Source organism: Antechinus flavipes, chromosome 6 (genome assembly GCF_016432865.1).
Source record: "Antechinus flavipes isolate AdamAnt ecotype Samford, QLD, Australia chromosome 6, AdamAnt_v2, whole genome shotgun sequence".
In the NCBI taxonomy this organism is placed as follows: domain Eukaryota; kingdom Metazoa; phylum Chordata; class Mammalia; order Dasyuromorphia; family Dasyuridae; genus Antechinus; species Antechinus flavipes.
In genome coordinates, this window is record NC_067403.1 from 184,745,676 (window position 1) to 184,769,394 (window position 23,719).

General features: G+C 46.9%; 1 protein-coding gene across 1 annotated transcript; it reads left to right on the plus strand.

The window, feature by feature from the left end:
• Positions 1–945: 945 nt before the first annotated feature.
• On the plus strand, positions 946–23,249 carry FRG1 (FSHD region gene 1). Its single transcript, XM_051964176.1, has 10 exons — positions 946–1,064; positions 7,266–7,546; positions 10,906–10,976; positions 12,185–12,310; positions 13,806–13,863; positions 14,132–14,246; positions 15,229–15,333; positions 18,570–18,661; positions 20,632–20,742; positions 22,409–23,249. The coding sequence occupies exons 2-10, from the start codon at positions 7,392–7,394 to the stop codon at positions 22,443–22,445; spliced, it is 870 nt and encodes a 289-aa protein (XP_051820136.1). The 5' UTR covers positions 946–1,064; positions 7,266–7,391; the 3' UTR covers positions 22,446–23,249.
• The last annotated feature ends 470 nt before the right edge of the window (positions 23,250–23,719 follow it).

Consider the following 23,719-nt stretch of genomic DNA (forward strand, 5'->3'; position numbering starts at 1 on the left):
CACCAAAGATTAGCACTGCCATTGTAGTCAATCACATATACATACACACACACACACACACACACACACACACATACACACACATATATATATATAATTTATTTTTTGCTGAGGCAATTGGGATTAAGTGACTTGCCCAGGGTCACATAGCTAGAAAGTATTAAGTGTCTGAGACCAGATTTGAACTCAAGTCCTCCTGACTTCAGGGCTGGTGCTCTATCTACTGTACCACCTAGCTGCCCCAACCATTATAATATTAATGGAATGTATATTTTGATAGGTAATTGTATAACACAAGGCACATAGTAGGCATTTAGTCAATTTTAAATTTAGACAATTTAGTTTATTGGTATAATATATAGGGGCTGGCCAGCAATTTATTGTTACCATGCTCCAAGCCCTGTGCTAGTCACTGGGGATACAAATAAGAGAGAGATAGTCTCTGCCCTCAAGAAGCTTACCATCTGTTGGAGGAAGATGATGCTCAAAAGGAAAATGGAAGTGAGGGCAAGGAAGATGAACACCAAAGGGGATCTTGTTCCAGGGAGTTAAAATTAAGAGAGTGGAATGAACTGGAAAGTCCAAATGCTGCCTTCTATAAAGGAAAGCTTTGGGAGGGGTTTGGTGCCTCCATTGGCCCTCCAATCAGAGGGGAGAAGAGCCCCAAGAGAATGGGAAGGAACTGAGTATCCTAGCCTAAGTTAGTCTTGTAGTTACCAGATTTGGAGTTTATCCTGGAAAGGATATCTTGTTCCCTGAAGTCAGATGACTAAACAGAGCTGCAGATAGAGTTGGACTGCTCCCTGATTCTGTAGCCAACTTGGCTCCGTTAGAAATTGCAAAACACCATGGCCAATCGGGAGAGAAGAAAGAGAACCCTCCACTGCTGCTGGCTTGTCACTCCAGATTTTGGAGCTGGACCCCTTTGAGTAGAGACTCAAAAAATACAAAATACCAAAAAAAATGGAGAATACTGTTAGGTGTTCCTGGTCCAAAATGTCATTGCTGATGAGGAAGAAGGGAACGAGCTTTGATTAAGTATCTTCTGTATGCTAGACATTGTGGTAAGTACTTTACAAAGATTATCTCATTTGATCCCACAACAGTCCCGTGAGTTGATGTTATTATTCCCATTTTACAGTTGAGAAGACTGAGGTAAGCAGATGTAAAATGTCTTGCCCTAGGTCACAGGGCAAAGTTAGAGAGTTATGGGAGGTTGCATTTTGACTTCCATGTATAGAGTTCTAGTCAGTGCACCAGTTAGCTGCCTCTAATGATGGAGGTGTGGGAGAGAAGGAAGAAAAAGAGAATGAAAAACAAGCTCCATAGAAAGGGACCAGCTTGCTTTCTAGCTAAGCAACAAGGACATGGACCGCCTCCTCAGCCAATTACTGTAAGTACCTTTTGTTCATCAGTTGTCTTCATTCAATGACCCTTATTATTCCATCATATTAAGGAAAATCTTCACTTTGCTATTATTTACTTTTGCAATCTCTTCAGGCCCTTCTGTCTTCCATTATTTCTCAAAGTTTATCCATGTTCATGTTCATTATTTCCACACTATCTATTCATCTCATTCTCTACCATTTCCCTTTCCTTTTGCCTTCAATTTTCCCCAACATCAGGGTCTTTCCCAGTGAGTGTTGTTTTGTCATTATGTAGCCAAAGTATTTAAAATTCAACTTCAGTATTTGACCTTTCAGTGAAGTCTGAATTAATATCTTTTTAAAGAGTATTTTATTTTTCCAACTATATGCAAAGATAGTTTTCAACATTCACCTTGGCAAAACCTTGTGTTCCAAATTTTTCTCCTCCTCCTCCTCCTCTCCCTTCCAAGACAGCAAGCAATCTGATATAGGTTAAACATGTGCAATTCTTCTAAATATATTTCCATATTTATCATGTTATGCAAAAAAAAAAAAGATCAAAAGGGAAGAAAACACAAGAAAGGAAAAAGCAAACTAATAACAACGGCAAATGCTTTGATCCACATTCAGTTTCCATAGTTCTCTCTCTGGATGCAGATGGTACTTTCTATCACAAGTCTATTGAAACTGCCTTGGATCATCTCATTATTGAAAAGAGTCAAGTTCTTGACAATTGATCATCACATAATTTTGTTGTTACTATGTACAATGTTCTCTTAGTTCTGCTTACTTCACTTAGCATCAATTCATATATAAGTATTTCCAGGCTTTTCTGAAATCAGCTTGCTTGTCATTTCTTAAAGAACAATAATATTCTATTACCTTCATATATCATATATCATATTCCCCAACTGACAGGCATCCACTCAGTTTCCAGTTCCTTGCCACTACAAAAAGGACTGCTGCAAATATTTTTACACATGTAGGTCCTTTTCCCTCTTATATGATCTCTTCAGGATTCAGACCCCTGTAGAGACACTGCTGGCTAAAGGGGTTTGTACAGCTTGAAAGCCCTTTGGGCATAATTCCAAATTGCTCTACAAAATGGTTGGATCAATTCACAATTCTACCGACAATGCATTAGTATCCCAATTTTCCCACATGCCCTCCAACATTTATTATCTTTTCCTGTAATCTTAGTCAATCTCAGAGTTAACTTAATTTGCATTTCTCTAATCAATAGTGATTCATAGTAGTTTTATATGACTAAAAATAGTTTTAATTTCTTCATCTAAAAATTGTCTATTCATGTCCTTTGACCATTTGTCAATTGGGGAAGGCTTGTACTAAATTAACTCCTTTAAGCATTGACTTATTTGATCTCCTTGCAGTCCAAAGGACTCCCCGAAGTCTTCAGCTCCACAATTTGAAAGGGTCAATTCTGCAGTGCTCAGCTTTCACAAACATACATTGCTATTGGAAAAACCATAATTTTGACTATGTGGACCTTTGTTGGCAAAGTGACATCTCTGCTTTTTAGTATGCTATCTTGATCACTTTAGTTTTCCTTCCAAAAAGCAGGCATCTTTTAATTTCAGGGCTGCAATTGCTGTCTGCAGCAATCTTTGAACCTAACAATATAAAATCTTACAGTGCTTCCATTTCTTCTCTCTGCTTGCCAGGAAGTAATGAAACAAGTTGCCAAGATCTTAGTTGTTGTTTTTTTAATGCTAAATTTCAAGCCAGCTTTTACACTTTCCTTTTTCACTCTCATCAAGAAGCTTCTTAATTCCTATTCACGGGAATATTGTTTCAACCAACAGAGTGTTATCATCTGCATAACTGAGATTATTGATATTTCTCACAGCAACCTTAGTTTGGCATTTTACATGATGTACTCTGCATCTAAGCTAAATAAATGACAATTTACAACCTCGTCTTACTCCTTTCCCAAACTTAAACCAATTGGTTATTCCATATTCAGTTCTAATTGTTGCTTTTTGACCTGCATGTAAATTCCTCAGGAGATAAGATGATCCAGAACCACCAGCCCTTTGAGGATCTGTAACATTTTGCTGTTCAATAAAACTATAAGCCATACCTTTCAGAGTTATCCAAGATGAACAGGCCATAATAGAGAATTCTTACAAAAGGTAATAAGAAAAATAATGGTAAATCACCCCAGTATCTTTGCCAATTAAAATACCGTGGACAATATTAAAATAATAAAAGAACATCAGAAGATGAATCCCTTAGTTCAGAAGGTATATCCAGTATGCTACTGGGGAAGAGCAGAAGACAACTATCAGTCCTAATGAAGCAGCTAGGACAAAGCCCAAAAGATGCCAGCTGTAAATGCATCTGGTGACAAAAGGAAAACTCCGATGCTGTAAAAATTAATATTGCATAGGAACCTGGAACATACGATTTAAGAATCAAGGTAAGCTGGATGTGGTCAAATGATTAAATATCAACATCCTGGGTTTCAGTGAACTTAAATAAACAGGAATAGGTAGATTTTAATTCAGGTAATCATCATGTGTACTACCATGGCTACAAATCCATTAGAAGAAATGGAGTGGTCCTCATTGTCAATAAAAGGGTGAGAAAAACAGGATAACAGTATAACCGCAAAAATGATAGAATGATATCTATTTGAATTCAAAGTTCCAACCATTAATGTCAAAGAGACCAAAGTTGATCAGTTTTATGAAAACCTACAATACCTTCTAGAAATAATAATTTTTAAATGTCCCATTCATCATAGGATATTGAATGCTAAAGTGAGAAATCAAAAGATAATTGAAATAACAGGCAAGTTTGGCCTTCAAATACAATATGACACAGAGCAGAGACTAATAGAGTTTTGTCAAGATAATTCGTTAGTCATAGCAAGCACTTTTTCAACAATCCAAAAGGCAACTCTATGCAGGGGTCCTCAAACTTTTAAAATAGGGGGACAGGTCACTGTCCCTCAGACTGTTGGAGGGCTAGACTATAGTAAAAACAAAAACTTTGTTTTGTGGGCCTTTGAATAAAGAAACTTCATAGCCCTCAGTGAGATCATCCTCAGCTGCCACATCTGCCCTGCAGGCCATAGTTTTGAGGATCCCTGCATCAACACTGAAATCAGATTAATTATATCCTATACTCCCCCAAAGAGGGGAGAAGCTCTGTACAGTCAGTTGTAACAAGACCTGGAGTTGACTGTGGCTCAGATTACGTGATTCTTATTGCAAAATTCTGACTTAAATTAAAGAAAGTAAGGGAAAATCATCAAATCATATAGGTATGACCTGAATAACACTCATGAATATGAAGTAGAGATGATTATATTTAAGAGATTCGATCTGCTAGACAGCGTTCCTAGAGAACCATGGACAGAGGTCGACAATATTGTACAGGACACAGCAATAAAAAACATCCCAAAGACAAAGAGCAAGAAGGCAAAATGGCTGCCTGATGAGACTTCGCAAACAGCTGAAGAAAGATGGAAAGGGAAAGGAGAAAGGGAAATTCTAGAGAAAGCAAGGAGAGAGAAGATTTTCTTAAATGAGCAAAACCTTCACATCTTATTGCTAATAGCTGCTGATCCTGCCCCATCTGCCATTATATTCTTGCAGCAGAAGCACGTGAGGGAGCATAGAGTCCAAAGGGATCGTCAATCTGTGTTTTCAGCACTAGGAGAGAGAGTAGGTCATATGAAAGAGTGTTCCAAATCATTATTGATCAGAGAAATGCAAATTAAGACAACTCTGAGATACCACTACACACCTGTCAGATTGGCTAAGATGACAGGAAAAAATAATGATGAATGTTGGAGGGGATGCGGGAAAACTGGGACACTAATGCATTGTTGGTGGAGTTGTGAACGAATGCAACCATTCTGGAGAGCAATCTGGAATTATGCCCAAAAAGTTATCAAATTGTGCATACCCTTTGATCCAGCAGTGTTTCTACTGGGCTTATACCCCAAAGAGATACTAAAGAAGGGAAAGGGACCTGTATGTGCCAAAATGTTTGTAGCAGTCCTGTTTGTAGTGGTTAGAAGCTGGAAAACGAATGGATGCTCATCAATTGGAGAATGGCTGGGTAAATTGTGGTATATGAATGTTATGGAATATTATTGTTCTATGAGAAATGACCAGCAGGATGAATACAGAGAGGACTGGCGAGACTTACATGAGCTGATGCTAAGTGAAATGAGCAGAACCAGGAGATCATTATACACTTCAACAACGATATTGTATGAGGACATATTTTGATGGAAGTGGATTTCTTTGACAAAGAGACCTAACTGAGTTTCAATTGATAAATGACAGACAGGTGTCTTTTGGACACCCAAAGAAAGAACACTGGGAAATGAATGTGAACTATCTGCATTTTTGTTTTTCTTCCCTGGGTTATTTTTACCTTCTGAATCCAATTCTCCCTACGCAACAAGAGAACTGTTCGGTTCTGCAAACATATATTGTATCTAGGATATACTGTAACCTATTCAACATGTAAAGGACTGCTTGCCATCTAGGGGAGGGGGTGGAGAGAGGGAGGGGAAAAATTGGAACAGAAACGAGTGCAAGGGATAATGCTGTAAAAAATTACTCTGGCATGGATTCTGTCAATATAAAGTAATTATTAAATAAAATTAAAAAAAAAAAAAAGGAGAGAGAGCAGGGAGGTTCTGGAGGTAAAAGCTACAGAAGTGTTTGGGGCAATTGCACCTATCCAAACTGACTACTCAGGAGTCACTCCACATGATGTACGGAAATAATGTATTAGAATCTCGAGAAGGGACCGGCCTGGCCGGTGGGCCCGAAAGGACAGCAAGGATACCCACAGGAAGAGACATTCACTTGAAGATGCTTACAGCTTTTATACATTTCAGACAAAGAACCCCCAAAATCCCGCCCTTTACAGGCTCTGATCGGTTATATAAATCTTTATCCCCCTATTTGGTCAGTGGAATGCAGGGAAAAGGTGATATACAGCTTTGGCCACTTAATTCCTTCTTTGGACCATGGAATGCTGTCCCGTCTCATCTGAAATCACGTGACTGGGGCCTATAGGCCTGATCTACTTTAGTTAACAGTCTCTGATCATATGTGCTTAATCTGTAAGTTCTTCATCTTTCCACACAAAAGGAACTCAAGAATAAGTCGTCAAAGAGAGTTTGCCCTCTCTTGGCTGCTCTCTAGCAAAACAAGCCAAGGTTCTTGGCGAGACTGGCAGTTCAGTGTCCATCCCCAGCAGAAGCCCTAGCTACAAGATGGCACGGTCCCAAGAGGAGGAGCCACGCTTCCCGAAGGCGGTCCTGCTAAACCTTAACCCAGCAAGTTACTTTTCAAAACAACAGAAAAGTACGCAAGACTCTCTCAACTGCCGATCAAGTCCAGACCAAAGCAGTGTAAGATTAATCCGGATTCGGAATTCTCATTTCAACCCGCGGGGTCTTAGGGAGTTTACTACTGCTCAGAACCCTGATTTAAATAAGGCACAAAGCACAAAAGTAATACGCAATTAACCCACACGGCGGCCGCTACAACATCCCCACTCGGAGGAAGCGCCAACATCCGAACTCCTTGGCTGAGGACTCGTGGTCACCACTATTGGGTCTTGAGGGTGAGTGTCTGTGTACTGAGAGTATATGTGGGGCCCGAAAGCCTCAAGCCAGCCACAAGCATTTATTAAGCGCCTACTGTATACCACTGGGGACGAGCAGGGGAGATAGCCCTGCCCTCAAAAGGATTACATTCTTTAATCAAATGCGCGCTGAATCTAAGGATGAAAACTAAAACTGGGATTTCGGTGGCTCCCCGGACTTCCAAGTGAGGAATCTCCCTCCACCAATGCAGGTCACTCCCTTCTTAGTAACCCCGTTTCCTTTTCCTTCTCCCCTAGCCCGAGAGGTCTCAGAACTCGTGACAAGGCCGCCGCAGGAAAACGCATCCAGAAGTATAGCGGACCTCGGCGGCTTCTGTAGCTCCAAGAAAAACACGGAAGTGAAGAAGGAACCGGAAGTGCTCCATGCGCCTGCGCCGTATAAGAGAGGTGGGATTTGCCAAAGCGCTTGATCGCGGTAGTTTTAACCTGCTTCGGGAGCCCTCGTTCTCCGCTGTCATGGCTGAATACGCATCAGTCAAGTCCACCAAGTTGGTGCTGAAGGGCACGAAGGTCAAGAGGTGAGGCGGGAGGAGCCGGACTGGGGACGGGTGTGGTGGGTGTGTTTACTTTAGCCCGCCCCCGAGGCTGAGGCGATGGAGGCTGGGGAAGAAGGGGGAGTAAAGCGGGAGCTACGGAAGCCCGGATGGAGGCGGGGCCTTTGGTCCCGCCCCCTGAGGAGCGGACTTGCTCCGCCTTGTGTAATTGACCAGTTATCGCCCTGGGCAGTTGCAGTAAAAAGCAGAAGAGCGGGACCGAGGTCCCGAGCTGGACGATGTCCGCACCTAGCGTCAGGCAGGCTCTTCCGAACCTCCCTGCAAAGCGAGTGTGTGCACATGCGCGCGTCTGCCCCTCGCTCCCTCCCCACTTTGGGAACAATCACGGGGCAATAAATAGAGAATTGCCAGGAAACCCCCCTCCCCATCCTGAAATAATCAGGAAGGGATTTCTTTTCTCGTCCAAGATCCACGCATCCTGAAAACTGTGTGAACCCCTAGAGGCGCAGAGCTTGTGGGCTAAGTGATGGTTAACACCCCTGGCAGCTCCGCCCGAGACCCCACCCTTTCCGACCTCCCGCTGAGGGCCTCCTCCTTTCCTCCTGTTTCATCCTCCCCTATCTCTCAGGCTGAAGCACTTTTTTTTAACCACATTAGTCATGTTCCAAGGAAGAAAAAAGCAAAAACGATAAAATAGGGAGGAAAAAAATATTCTTCAGTCTGCCCGCTAAATCCATCCATTCTCCCTCTGGAGGTGGATCGCATTTTCCAAGGTGAGTCCTTTGCAGTGGTAGTGGGTCATTGTATAGATTAGAGTAGCTAAGTCTTCCGTAGTCGATTATCCTTACAATATTATTGCTACTCCTGTGTAAATTGTTCTGTTTGTGCTCACTTCATTTGCATCAGCTCATACAGCTCTTCCTAGGTTTTTCTGAAACCATTCCCCTTGTCATTTTTCACAGCACTTTAGTGTTCCATCATATTCCTATGCCTCAGCTTGTTCCGCCCTTCATAAAGATGGGCATCTCCTCAGTCCCCAAGTCTTTGCCAGGCTGGTGCTAATCTTCAAGTCCCAGAACTTAAAGAATCTACTTTCCTCCCAGGACGCAATGAGAGGAAAGCTGAAAATCCTCAGATCGAAGTCATGCCTCTTACCCTCCCCCCAGGTAACCTTGGGATAGTTACTTTAGTAAAGCCTCCGGTTTTTTCATTTGAAGAATGAGAGCGTGGTATTAAATAACCTCCAAGGTCCCTTTCAGCTCTGAATCTAAGCTCTTCCTGCGTCTATCCTGCTGGCTTCTCATTCATGCTGTTTCCCTTGATAATGACCTCTGTGAGCCATCTCCTACACCATTCTCCTAATCCCCCTCTGCCAGTCAGGCTGCTCTTGCCTTCCCTCCCTCCCACACACAACTATGTGGTCAGTCACTTTGTATGGTCTTTCTCCTGGCACTTATGTCTTCTTGACCAGATATGCACCAGATCCTTGTGGGTATTACTGGAAAACTTCTTGAAATCAAACTGATTCCTCAGTCCACATTTGTGTTGTATGGACACAGTTGGGTTTGCTCTGATTCTTTGCAGTTCTAATTCAATGTCTCACATATCACCCTGGCTGTCCAAATTTTTCTTCCCTTTTTATAGTCTCAATTACATAGGTAATAATAGTAGATAGCATCTATACAGCACTTGAGGCTTGCAAAGAGCTTTAACTACATAATCACATTCTGCCTCTGTAACAGCCCTGGTAGGTAAGTGCTATGGTTATCCCATTTTACAGTTGAGCCTCGAGCTCGCTGGAGCTCCTGGTCTTCCTCCTTTCCTCGATTCCTTCTTTCTTTCAGATTCCCTGCAGCTCTGCTCCCTACCCTGGGGTTCTTGGGAGTGACAGAGCACATGAATTTTCATGTTACTTTTTCTGAGTATTGGATGAATCTTCTCAGTTGTCAGTCTTTACTTGGTGATTGTAGTCTGTAAACTTCGTAGCCAGTTTAAAGGAAATAGATGACTTCTGTGCCACCGACTGCCTCAGACACTGAATACTTATAGATTGTAGATTTGGAAAAAAAAAAAAAAGGATCATAGGATAAGAAATTTTTTTAAAAGATTGTAGATTTGAGAATTAGATTTCTGCTAGAAATACAGATGTATATTTTATCTTAGAATCATGTTTTTTATTTCAAGTATTGTAAAATTTGAGAATTAGATTTCTGCTAGAAATACAGATATGTATTTTATCTTAGAATCATGCTTTTTATTTCAGGTATTGTCAGAAATTAACATTATTGTTCTTAGATCCTGATTCACTCTTATCTTTCCAATGTTTTTATAACTCATTCCCCTCCTTCAGTCCAGTGACAAGATCCAGGTTGTGAATGACTTTGAGTGCTAAATAGGAGTTTATATTTTCCAGGTCCTGGGTTTGTTTGTTTTTTTTTCTGGGACATCTCTTGTATACTCCACCTCTTCTCTTCTAACATTGCTAACACCTACTCACTCCCTCACAGTCTCAGCCTGGATTATTGCAATGGTGTCCTCCTTGGTCAGCCTGCCTCAAGTCTCCTCATTCTGGTTCATCTTATATTCAGCTACTAACATGATTTTTCTAAAGTACAGTGATTTTTAACCAATCACTTCCTTAATCAGTAAACTCCAGTGGCTCCCTATTGCCTCCTGGATCCAATTCAAAATGCTCTGCTTGGCATTCAAAGTCCTTCATCATCAGCCTCTTATCTCCTTTCCAGACTTACATGTTTCTCTCCCACACATTTCTCCATCCGGTGATTCCAGGCACCTGGCTGTTCCACCAAGGAGATCGTCCCTCTTAGCTCCAGGCATTCTGTCTGGCTACCCCTGGAGCTCTCCCTCCTCATCTCTGCCTCCTGGCCGCCTCTAAGTTCCCACTAAAATGCCACCTTCTACAGGAAACCTTCCCCAACCCCTCCTATCCCAGGGCTTTCTCTCTGTCCATATTTCCTATTTCCCTGTGTAGAGCTTGTTCTGTACATATTTGCATGTTGTCTCCCCCATTAGACTGAGAGTAGGGATCAGTTGGAGTCGGGTTTTTGTGCCTTTCTTCTGTCTGTAGCCCAGCACATATTAGGTCTTTAATCAGTGCTTCTTGACTGACGCTTGTCAGACCTAGAAAAAGAACCCCAAGGATTTCTGGGGCCTTCCTGAAGCCCACTGTGACAGTCACAGAGAATTGGTGCTCTCTCCATCCGAAGCCCTTGGAGGCCTGAGGCCTGTGGCCTGGTTGTGGCACCCCCCGCAGGCCAGAGTTTGCCCACCCCGCCTGGCTGCGGGCCTTCCCGTGTTCTGTCTGTCGGCTCCCACTCCCTCCAGTGATGTTCCCGTCACAGCCTCGCCCTTGTGTCTTACAGTAAGAAGAAGAAAAACAAGGAGAAGAAGAGGAAAAGGGAAGAAGAGGAAGAAAGCCAGCTCGACTGTGTTGGTGAGTCCGCGGAGGCCCTGGATCCTAGAGCAGCGAGCACAGGTCCCGGGGCAGCGTCAGGGCCCCAGCAGGCCACACTGCAGTGGGCCGCTGGGGGAGAGCTAGTCTCCTTGCCAACCCCGGGCTCACTGGAGCTCCTGGTCTTCCTCCTTCCCTCGGATTCCTTCTTTCTTTCAGATTCCCTGCAGCTCTGCTCCCTACCCTGGGGTTCTTGGGAGTGACAGAGCACATGAATTTTCATGTTACTTTTTCTGAGTATTGGATGAATCTTCTCAGTTGTCAAAGTCTTTACTTGGTGATTGTAGTCTGTAAAACTCGTGGCCAGTTTAAAGGAAAATGGGGCCCCAGGGACACGAGATGGCCTGCCACTCATCCTCCCCAGCCCCTCTGGGTCTGGTCCCATTGACTCCTTGCCAGGTCCAAGGGTTGGTGAAATTCTAACCCTGGGCTAGGCCTTCTCAGGTCTGAGTCAGCTGGGCAACTTTGTGTGGGAAGCTAAAGCTGGTGAAGCTCCCTTGGGGCTTTTTCAAGTGGGAAGTCAGCCAGTGGTCAGTGTGGGGGTTGGAGGAAGGAAACCTGCCCCCTGTGCAGCTCTGCCCCATAGAAGTGACCCTGCCCTGGTGGATGGACATGCTAGCTAGCTCTGAATGCAAAGTGAGGTCACTTTGCCGGCCTAGGAGTGCCCCAGGAATCCCCAGGGCTGGCAGAAATGGGGCCGGGCTCTCCCAGCCTCCTCCTGGCTCTCCTCAGAATGCTAGCCTCCCTCCCCCTGCCCCCAAAGACTCACCCTCTAGAGGCCTCATCTGCAGTGAGAAAATGCTGTCCCCGTCATGCTCCTGATCCTGTCCCCCTGCCACCTCTGGAGAATGGCGATGCTGGGGAGCAGCCTCCCACCCAGGGAACCAGGCCCTGGGGAGCTGTCAGACGGGCGGGGGCAGCAGGGGCCCCTCTCAGGGCCACCACAGCAGCCACCTGGCTGTTTTCTGCCCATGGGGCACTGTCCGCCTCTTCTGTGTGGTCTCCCCTTGCCAATCCAACTGTGCTGGTGCCTTATGAGATTTCCTGCAGTACAGTGGCACCGACAGACTGGAGCTCCCCTGGTCAGGGCTTTGGGACCCTGCAATGCTGTGGGCCCACTTTGGTCTGACAGGACTGGGATAACACCTGAAATTCAGAAGGAAAATGAGGGTCTTTCTTTTGCTTTTTAGGAAATTGGTGGGCAGTCAGAAACTTTGGTGAAATTTCTGGAACCATAGCGATCGAAATGGACAAAGGAACCTACGTCCACGCCCTTGACAATGGCCTCTTTACTCTGGGAGCACCACATAGAGAAGGTTGGTGGTCAGAAGTTCAGGAGGGAACGAATGAAGGTCCTTGGGTCGGGCCCTTGTGTGTGTGCAGGCAACCGGTCAGAGAGCGGTCAGCTGCCCTCAGGGCCCTTCCTCTCGGAGTGGGCGTGAGGGAGCACAAGGCGGCAGAGAAAGGGTACTCTGTGAGGCAGAATGACCCAAGGTCAGGTCTGGCCTCCAATTCTTACTGGATGGGTGACCCCAGACTTCATTTTACCTCTACCTGCCTTGGTTTCTTCAGCTGTAAAATGGGGATCATAAGAGCCCCTGCTGCCTAGGATTACTGTGAGATGATCCTTGTAAAGGACTTAGCCCGGAACCTGGCACATTGGAGGTGCTGGTTAAATGTTAGCTATTGTTATTAGGCCTCCCCAGTGCACAAATTGAGGGACGGCTCTCAGACACTATGTTTGTGACCATCCCCAATAGATTTGGTGTCAGTCTTACCAGGAATTTTGAATCAGTAAGGGCCCTTACCTTCAGTCTTTATTCTGGTTACTTGGTCTTTATTTGTTCCAAAGTCTTTTGCTTCTATGTAGCAGAATCATGTCTTTTGTCTTTTTGGAATTCCCAGCTCCATTCTCAATGATGCTTCCCCTTGGGTGGCAAACTCTAAGTGCCAGAGTGAGGACATGGCCTTCTTTTCTGGGGCTCATGGCAGGGGGCACAGCCTGACCTGGGCAGAAGGCCACCACTCTGGTGACTAGAAGATGGATTGGAAAGTGGAGGGGAAGGGGGGAGAGATGTGGTACTTAAGTCCGGGGAGGGGAGTGGTCCGGGACCTAACATCCACTAAGTATATGAGACTGGATTTGAATTCAGGCCTTCCTGCATCTAAGGCCAGGGTGCGGGGAAGGAAGCCGGCTCTGGTTGCCACAGAGTGTCAGGGAAGGGTCTCTATGCCAAGGGGGCTGGTAGGCAGACCTCCCCCAGCCACCCTGACTCCCTCCATTGGAAGGAGTGCAAGGGGAAGGACGCCAGGGGAAGGTTAAGGGCTCAGAAGGACTTGAGTTGGGGACAGGAATAAATCATAGCCAGGGAAGGGGGAAGACAATGCTGCCTGCAGTGGCAGTTCTCCCCCTGCTGTCTGGGTGCCTTGGGGCAGGCTGCCCTGGGCCTCAATTGGCCCTCTGTGAAGCAAAGGTATCAGGCCAGCTCTGGGTTCCGGGCCCCCAGAGGGCATTTCAGAATGGCAGCTCAGGGGGTGGCCAGAGCCGCGACTGAGCCTGGGGGCCTCGTGCTCATTCGGAGGTCCCCAAATGAGGATCCAGGCCCAAGTAAGGACAGGCCCTCCAAGAAGTGGGGAGGTGCACCCAAGGACCCTTGGGAAAGCCACTGCCTCCCAGAGCAGGCCGTGCCCGGGAGGTGAGTGGGGCGGCATCCTTCCCACGCCCTCACTCCCTCACGCCCTTCTCTGGGCCTCCAAGAAGCGTGACTCTGCCCCAGGAGCCAGTCTGTTTGAAATGTTTCTGTTTTCTAGATGACGAGGGCCCCAGCCCTCCTGAGCAGCTAACGGCGGTCAAGCTGTCGGACACCAGGTAACGTCGGCCCACGGTCCTTTGCTTCCCCCTCGCACCTGGGACTCTCCCCTCCCAGTGCAGCCAGCGTGCACCCACACTGGAGGCAAGGGAAGTCACCCGCTCCTGCTGGGGAGCCCAGAGACAGGCTCTCCATGGTCCTGGCCGTGTCTGCCTGGGGCTGAGCAAGTCCTTGGGGATTTTGTGCTATAGGCTGAGGGAGCTGGGCGGGGAAAGGGGGGAGGGGGCGGAGAAGGCCCGATCTAACTGTCCTCGTCTCTGCTTAAAGGATCGCACTCAAGTCTGGCTATGGAAAGTACCTCGGGATAAATTCAGACGGCCTCGTGGTGGGGCGGTCCGATGCCATTGGGCCCCGGGAGCAGTGGGAGCCGGTCTTTCAAGACGTGAGTGGCAGTGTTGTTTGTGGGTGCCAGGAAAGGCAGCAGGGATGCCAGTAAATTAGTCTGGGTGACTTTCAATTTGATGGAAACCCTTTGGTTTTTTATGTCCCAGTCATTCCTCCTGCTGCTGAGTCCTCTCTTCCTGCAAAGACAGTTCATTCATCTGGCCTTCATGCAAGCTTTGCACCCTCATCCCCTGCCCCATGTGACCCGTTCCTACCAAAGAGAGGCGACTTGCCTTTGGCGATACTTTGTCTTTTCATTAACGTCATCATAGCCATTATGCATAGTGATTTTTCTGGTTATGTTCTCTTCAGTTTCCTTACATGTTCTTACAGATCTCTAAATTTCTCATGGTTCTCATTTCTTTCAATGCAAAGTAATTTGTGTTTCATTGGAATTTGTCCAGCCATTCTCTCATTGATGAGCACTCATCCACTTTTGTGTTTAATAATTCAGATTAATAATCTGAATGTGTTGGCATATATGGGGCCTTTCTTTTGGTCTTTGAGCCTACCAGAGGGGTCTCTAAGTCAAAGGACATGGACAATTTAGTAAATGGAGTCAGTGAAGAGGGCTATCAACAATGTATAAATGGACCCATCTTCCCAAAGCCCCTCCAATATGGATAATTACTGGGTTTTGCCACTTTTGCCCATTTACTGGGCACCAGGTGAAACCTTATGGCTTTTCAAATGTCCACGTCTCTCTTCAGTAAGTTAGAACAGTTTTCCTATGACTGATGACAGTTTTCAGGTCTTTTAAATTTTGTTTCATATCCTTGGTCCATTTTACTCTTTGGGAAATATATGATTTTTTTTAAAAAATGGCTTAAAAAAATTTTTTTTTCCAGTTGAGCTTAGATAAACCAAGGGTAAATTCAGTGTTTAATGCCTTTCATTAGTAGAAGAAAATAATTCCATAGGGAATATTAAGACTTAAGTCAATTCATATTAACTAAGTAACTTTTTTTTTTCCAACCTAGGGGAAGATGGCTTTGCTGGCTTCAAACAGCTGCTTTATCAGGTGCAATGAAGGAGGTGATATAGAAGCCAAGAGCAAGACTGCAGGAGAAGAAGAAATGATCAAGGTAATCATGCTGCATCAGCTTGGTTGACTGAGGGAGGGAGCCATAAGTATCCCTGGGCATCCTCCCATCAGGGGCACAGAGCTCACATCATGCATGTTCTCTCTTCTGGCCTTAGCCTTCCACATAAGGGTTTCTCTCCAGTGCATTGGAATTGTGTTGTGACAACACAAATGGACTAGTGGCCATTGAAATAAGGAAGTGAGGTTGCTGATGATTCAGCAGAACTGTTTATTGAGAGAAATCATGCTATTTATAGATCTTAAAATCATTGATTATCATGAAAAGCATTGTTCTCTGACCAACCCTGGTTCCTGTTTCCTATAACCTAATTCTCTGAAGCATCTTGTTATTTTCTGGAGACTCAAGCTTGTGTATAGTTCATAGTGCCTCAGTAAATGTGCCAGGACCTTATGTTTTCTCATGATTTCAACCCTAAATGCACCCTTAATTAATCTTAAGAGGAGGGGAGCATCTCAATTACCGAAATCTCTAGCTTCCTGAGAGTTCTCTGCAGAATTGCATAGGTGTCTTCACGTTACCTTGGTATCGCTGGGTCATCCATCCAAATGTCTATCTGCCTATCATCGCCTATTCTGTGTCATTGTCCATCCATGCATCTGTCTGCCTGTGTCATCCCTTGTTTTATGTTATAGTCTTTTCTTTTTATCCAAACCTTCTTCCCTTTGAGGATGTCTCTTAGCTGACTCCCCACCCATAATTTTCTGTTGGCAGTAAGCTGCCACCATAAGATTTCCCCCTACTTCACTGATGACTGGCACATTTTATTCTGCAGGTACTCAGCAACTCATAGTCATACAGCATCTGCTGAAGAATGTTTAGTTGTTTTTCAGTCATGTCTGACTTTTCATGACCCTTTTTGGCGTTTTCTTGGCAAAATACTAGAGTGTTTTGTCATTTCTTTATCCATGTTATTTTACAGATGAAGAAGCTGAGGCAAACTGGGTTAAGTGACTTAGCTAGTAAATGTCTGAGGCCTGATTTGAACTCGGAAAAGGGAAGCTTTCTGACTCTAGGTCCTGCATTCTATCCATTGTGCCACGTAGTTGTGCCCCTTCAAAAGAATATTGATGTTGAAAAAAAATGAATTTGTTTCACTGATAGACTTAGAGATATTAAAAGCAACACATAATATCCCAGATACAAATTGACTCTCCTATTAAATTCTAGGCCTAGTTCGTTATCTTCTGAGGTCTGTTTCTTGCATGGACTGATGAGCCAGCTCCATCACATAGACAGCGGGCAGCCCTCTTCATTCCACTGGTTTTCTCCTGAACGGAAGGAAATTTAAAGTAGCTCCCCTAGACTGACTTTGGCTCTTGTGGAGGCAGCTCTGCAGCGTCACAGGACTGCAGCATAAGGGCTCTTCCTTGCTCAAAGGGTTCCTTCCCCTGTTGATCTCTGCCTCAGATTGCCTCCAAGACAGTGGCAATCCTTGGCCAGCTGTTTTGTTAACGCTTTGGACTTTCTGTTCCCCTCTACTTGATAGCAAAGTGGCCTCAGTTTTTTCATCTTTGGCAAATCTTGTATGATTTTACATTATGGCCAAGGGACCCTTTTTGAAAATATTGTCAGTCAGTATTTTTTTAGGAAGAAAACAAGCATTTATATAGCACTTGCTGCTTGCCAGGTCCTGGACATATCACTGTACAAATCAGATCTCCTTATATCCTCTTATGATTTGACCCCCATTTCACAGATGAGGAAGCTGAAGCAGGCAGAAACAAAGCACCTTGTCCAGGGTCACTCAGCTATTCAGTGTCTGAGGCTAAATTTGAACTCAGGCCTAGCTTCTAGGCCTAGCACTGTGCCCTGGGGTGCCATCTGGATGCCTCCCATGAGAAGGAGGAAGGCTTTTAGTAATCTCTAGGCCAGCTCTAGTCATTTTCCCTTCTTTGTTTTCACCATGTCCCTTCTGGCCTCTCATTGGGGGATGCTGAACACCAGACCAGCCTTGGCCCTCTGGTCAGTGGTCCAGCTTGATGCACTGTGCTGCTTTGCTGGAACTGCCTTTATTTTTTATTCTTCCCTGAAAGGGGTGGAAGAAAAACTGAGATTACAAATGAACTTTAATGCCAAAGACATCCATATAAGAATCTTAATTAGCAGCAGATCTTTCCAGGGGGTCACCCTCTTGGCAGGCTGATCTGCATCCTCTCTTTTGTATTATTCCTTCATGGAGGCTGCAGGAGCAAATTTCTAAGATAAGCCTACCTTGAGGTTGCTATGGTGCTTCCTCCCTTCCTCATCCTGGTGGTCCAAGAGCTGACTGAGGCCTTTCCCAGCTTTTTCAGCTTCTCATGACTTACTTGGCACAGGCTAGGAAATGGTGATGGTCTGTGCTTTAATCTGTTTCCCAGTTTTACCATATGTGTTACTTTAAGTAGGTCAGGACAGGATAGAGTTCATTATACTCAGTTCCTAGCACATTGCAAATGCTTAATGAATGTTTTGTGCCTTTCATCCTGAAACTTTTTAAAAAAACATTTTGATGATAACTGTATTTTAATAAAGTTGCCGTCTCTAATTGCATAATTACAATCCTTTACCATCTATATATTTTATTTTTTGTATTTAAACCCATTTTTCTGAGAAGTCCATTGTTTTCCCCAGGCTGACCAAACATTGAAGATGTTAAAAAGATCAACTCTGATCTAATCTTCCCCCCTTCATTTTATGGAGGATGGACCGGAGATCAGGAAACAGCAGGGAACTCAGTCAGTCATACAGCATGTTAACAGAAAAATCTGGACTAGAGCTCAGATCTCCCACTGCCTTTTCTGATCCCCTCAGGCTTTCTGATCCCCAATCAACCTTATGATTTACTGTCTTTATTTTGTGTGTGTGTGTGTGTGTGTGTGTGTGTGTGTACGTGTACACACACACATATATATATTTATGTTGTCTCCTGATAGGATGTGAACTCTTCATGAGTTTGATTTGTTTCATTTTCGTCTCCTGTGTCTCCAGCCCTTGACACAGCTCTTGGCACAACATTGCACTAAACAAATTTTTGTGGCTTGATTGATCGATTGGGTGTTCTCTTGTCCTTCCCAATACACCTGAACTGTAGCCTCCCACTCCAGAGCTGCCTTCTCTCTGCAGCCCCATTCCTGAAGGAGCAGGTCCCTTTCATTGCTTATTATTGAGGGATCCTCCACAAAGTTGTTTGGGATAACATGTGTCCTGTTCTTTGTTCTCCAAACCCTGACCTCTAGATTCGCTCTTGTGCGGAAAGAGAAACTAAGAAGAAAGATGATATTCCCGAAGAAGACAAAGGAAATGTGAAGCAGTGTGAAATCAACTATGTGTACGTATCGTAGTTGGGTGGGCAGGTGGGTGGATGGGTGGATGAATGGACAGATTGATGGGTGGGTGGATGGCAGATGGATGGATGGCTATGTAGGTAGATAGGGAGGTGGGCGAGTGCATAGATGAATGGGTGGATACATGGGTGGATGCATGTTATATGGATGAATGGATGGTTGGATTCTCTCCTGACATATTTCCAACAGATATCTGTCGCCACCTTCCTCAAGGAGCTTTTTTAAAATAGGATGTCCTATTAAGGATGGAGTGGGTGGGGATGGTTAACATTAGAATTGAGCTTCTAGGAAAGAAAACCCTGAAAAAAGTCCCAGCTGGGCTACTGCTTGCTGTGTGACTTTAAGCAAGGAATATCTCTGCTCCAATTATCCCAGAAAATAGCTTGTTTCCCAGAGTCAGGCTCTTGAGGTATTTCACCCTAAAGAATGACCCATCAGGACTCACACTTGTACCTCCAAATATCTGCCCCCTTGGTAATCCACTGGAGGAAGAAGGGGTGGAGGGTATTCAAACCCACTTCTTCTGATGCAGGATTACTGACTGTTGGTTTGTGACTTGGAGCTTCCGGGGCCCCAGGGAGCTTCACGGGTAGATTTCAAGGGGTCTGTGAACCTGGGTGGGGAAACATGGGACTTTATTTTCACTCATCTCAGGCTGAAGTCTAGCCTTTCCTTCACTTCAAACCCTGGTTGTGAGGGTCCATGCCATCAACATCCCAGAGGGGGCCTGGCATCCAAAAAATCGAGAGCCCCTTGGGGAAAGAGCGGCCGGCCAAACTGATGAGCTCTGGGCTTGTGGTTGGGGAAACAGGTGGGATCCTTGTCCTGCCTAACATATGCATGGTGTGGCAGTAGGTCAGGGGTCAGGGTCTCCTCTCTGGAGTGTCCCCAGAGGGGAAGATGGAAGAAGCCTTCATGGAGCTGTTGTTCTGTGACGGGCACTGTGCTGAGTGTTGAGAATCCATATGTTAAGGCAAAGATGGGCTTTGCTCCAAAGCAGCTTCCACTCCACTCGCATCCAAGGGCAGTGGTGGGCAGGCAGCAAGCTGGTGAATGGAGCTTAGGGATGCATCGGGGATGGCTGACCTGGCAAGGTGCCAAGGGCAGGATCTGTGCCAAGCAGCAGGGAATGGCCTGTGGCTGGAGGCAGGCTGGCCCCGCTGGGCCACATGGAGCTCTCCCCAATCGGGCCGCTGTGGGGCACTGCAGAGCCAAGAGGGCTCATTGTTGGGGAGCAACAGCCCGAGTCAGCCTGGGCAAGCAGCAGTGCCAGGAGCCGTCTGGGCACAGGCTCTTGGGTGCACGCCTGGGCTAGATCTGCCTCCACATCTGGGAGCGTCTCCCTGCGCCGTCATCCAGGAGCAGGGCTTGCTCCTCCAAGGCCGGCCTAGGACGAGTTGTGGGGGAGCTTAGCAGGACTGCCTCCTTCCTCCTCCTCCTTTTCACCCTTGGTTACTTGGGATGGGGGGGGGAGGGGGAGTGGAGAGACAGGTAATGGGAAGAAAACTGCTGTAGGAGGGATGAAGAAGGCAGACTCCTGCACCTCCTGGCTTCTCCCCTCCTCTGGGAGACAAGCCGCACCCCCTCCACAGCCTGGTAACCTCTCAGGCTGCCGTGGCCAGGAAAAGGTCCCCAGTATGCGGGTCTCTGGCCAGGGGAGGCCTGTTAGACTTGGACTTCGGGGCCAGACCAAGGGTTCCTGGAGCCTGGTAGGCTGTTTGAGGCAGCGGGTGATGCAGTGGATAGAGCGTGGGGCTTGAGTGTAAATCCAGCCTCCATCAGTCCTCATTGAGCAGCGTGACTGAGCAAGGCACTGACCTTCAGCACTGTATGACGGGCCTTCAAATTGGAAACTGCCTTCCAGGACTGTAGGAGGGTCAAAGGTGGCAACCTAAGTGTTGTATAAGAATTGTTGTGATGGCGGTTTGGTTTAGCGTGTCATTTTTCTCAACAGGAAGAAATTCCAGAGTTTCCAAGACCACAAACTTAAAATAAGCAAAGAAGACAGCAGAGTTCTTAAAAAGGCCCGGAAAGACGGACTTTTCCATGAGACTCTCCTGGACAGGTACGTCTTCAGCCCCTTCCTTCCACATCAGGAACCTGTGCAGGGAATTCAAAAACCAGCCCCCAGAGGTGACATCTTTCCACACTCATCATATTCATGATGAACAAAAGTGTTCTCAAATCTGGGGGGAAGTAAAAATGATGCCAGCTGGGCCGCCCTGCTTCCCCTCACCCCCACACATTGAGACGTGCCCGCTCACACCCTTCTGCTCCCTGCACACATATCAGACACGCACAAGGTGCACACTCTCTGGGTCCCGGTCCCACCCAACTCCCTTCCTCTCTGTAAAGGAAAGGAGTTAGAGTCGCTGCCTCGAAGGCCCTTCCAGCTACAGACCTAGGCTCTGAGATCCTGAAGGGCTTCCCTAGAGGGATGGGCCCGGAAGCCTATGACATCTGACCCTTGACTCTCTTGCTCCCCTAGGGGACCCCTTCCAGAGCTTGCACCTACACTCTGGCCACCCCCAGGACCACCCAGTGTCACTGTTCCTCATGCACTGCCCATCCCCTGCTCCGCTGCTGTGGGAGCCATTACTCCTGCTCCCCCTCTAGTCCACCTCCTTCCTCCTCAGATTTCAGAAAGGCTCATCTCAGGGGGCGAGGCTTCTCAAGGATGGTGCTGGGATGCACTCCAGCTGGGGAGCTCTGAGCTAAAGAGGGAGGGGGTTCACAAGACACACCTCGGGGTCTCCCCTTGGCTATTAGAAGGCCTGCGTACCTTCTCATGACACCCTGGAAGACAGAGTTGGGGGAGGGGGGTGAAAGAGAGAGCATGTGGGCAAAGGGGCCTCCTTACTGTGCAGGGGGCTTGGGAGAGAAGTGACTTGTTTTGGTAAAAGTCATGACTTGTGCCTGTTTTATAGAGGAGGAAACTAAGGCCCAAGGAAGGTCAGGGCAGCCCCCTGGGCTACAGATTCTACCCCAGATCCACTGTTTTCTTCTGGATTGGGCTGCCTCTCATCTCACTGAAACACTGTTTTCCCTAGGTTTTGAAGTGAAACTAGAATACGGAAAGAGACAATGGAAAAATGGCCCTGCTGCAGGGCCCCCATTGCTCCTCAGATAAATAAGGACAAAATTCCTCCTACGCCTGAGAATGGGGGCTCCCAGTTAGTGGCCTGAGGTTCAGCAGGCGGTCAGTGCTAGAATCAGGCTGATGGGCCTGACTTCTTAGGGAACTCCTCCTTCTGGGTTTAGATTAATCTGCAGTTTGCTTCAGTCCTAAAAAGTGAGAATGGAGGCTGGGAGCGGAGCAGCCCCTCCAGAGTTCAGCTCCTGGTCCCTCAGCCTCATGAGGGGGAGGCTGTTGGCCAGCCCTGGAGAGTGCCTCCAAGCACTTCTGTCTGCTCCCACATTTGTGACTGATCCTTGGGTGGGTTGTTTTGAGTCCTAAGGATCAAGCCATTCCCCCAGCTAGGCTGCAGCGGAGCATCAGAGGCCCAGAGTGTGGGGGCTGTAGGGTGAGAATCCAATTCAAGCTGCACAGTTAAGTCACCGCCCCCATCTGTGGCGAGAGCCCCCCAAACATGAGGGAGATCACAGGTGGAGGAGACCCACCTGGGTGTGTGAGAGCAGAGGAAGCTTGCACTGGCCTCCCCTGAACCACATTCTGCCTTTGCCACACACAGGGCGCTCACTTTGGTTTGGTTTGTTGTTTGTTTGAACAGGAGAGTCAAGTTGAAAGCTGACAGATACTGCAAATGAGGACAAGGTTCTTCGCTGTCCTGCTCTCCTTTTCATTGTTGTCCTGAATAAAATGTTCAGCAGATGCGATACTTTGTAAAGAAAAATTGTTTCCTTTGTGTTGGTGAGGGAGGCCCCCCAGGACAGCCCATCAGCCTCCCTCCCCTGGGCTCATGCTGTCAGGGGGCCTGGTTGGAAGAAGCGCTTCAGAGCAACAGGAACCTCAAGATGTCACCTGGAAAAGGAGTCAGAGCCCTGAAGTTGTCCTCCGTGGGTGGGATAGGCGTCTCGGGGCAGCCCGAAGCTTTCCCTCCCAGGCAGCTGCATCCAGGGTTATCAGTTACCAGAGACAGGGGGGCCCGATTGGCTGAAGAGCAAAGCTAATGAGAAACCGAGGCTGGATGCAGGCCAAGGGATGCACAGAGTCAGGAATGGAAGACCTCTCCCCATGCCTTCAGAGAGTCTCCGGGGAGCGAGACCCCCACTCCCAAGGGGAGGCTGGTCTGCCAAGAGGCTTCTCGAAGGAGACCAGGGCGGCCCCTGCCTGAGCCGCCGTTCCTGGGGGGGGATTCTTCACCGAGCTGATTCAGAGCTCACCACTGTTCCCTCCTCCAGGGAGCTACCACATGGTGGGGGAGCTACCACTCTGGCTCCAGCTCTTGGGAAAGAAAAGAGCCTGAGCTACAGAACATCCCCCCACGGTACAGAGGAGGAGGGGCCAGGAAGGCCAAGGGCTTGTTCAGGGTCCTCCTGGCCCCTAGATGAGTTCCTGCATGTGCAGACCCCCTTTCCCCTTCCCCCCAATAAACATTTCCTCTGGATTGATTTTGTGGTGTCATGTATGGGGTGTGGGGGCTGGTCTCTGAGAAAGCCATGGAAGGGCTTTTTGTGGGGGTGAAGAACCAGGAAGAAAGGGGGCTCCCCATCCTCTGGGAAATTGGCTCAATAATCTTGAGTCCGAGTTTCATAAGAAACTGGACCCAACTCATCTTCAAAGCCTTTTCTGTCCATGGGAGATGCACAGCAGTGGGAAAGCCAACACAGACCCAAGGAGGTGGAGTGCTCATCCCTCCGCCTGGCCTTATGTATTCCCTGGGACCGGGCAGGCGGACATTGTACCAAACACTGCCCAGAACGGAGGCCACAGACGGAAAAGGAGGCTCCTATCTGGCGTGGGGCAGGGACATCCCGGGAGGGGAGGCCCCGCATGCAGGGGGGGCCGCTGCAGGTAAGGCCCAGGCAAGGAGACTGCCTTCTCCCACCCCACCGATCCTCTGTGCTCAGAATACTCGAGC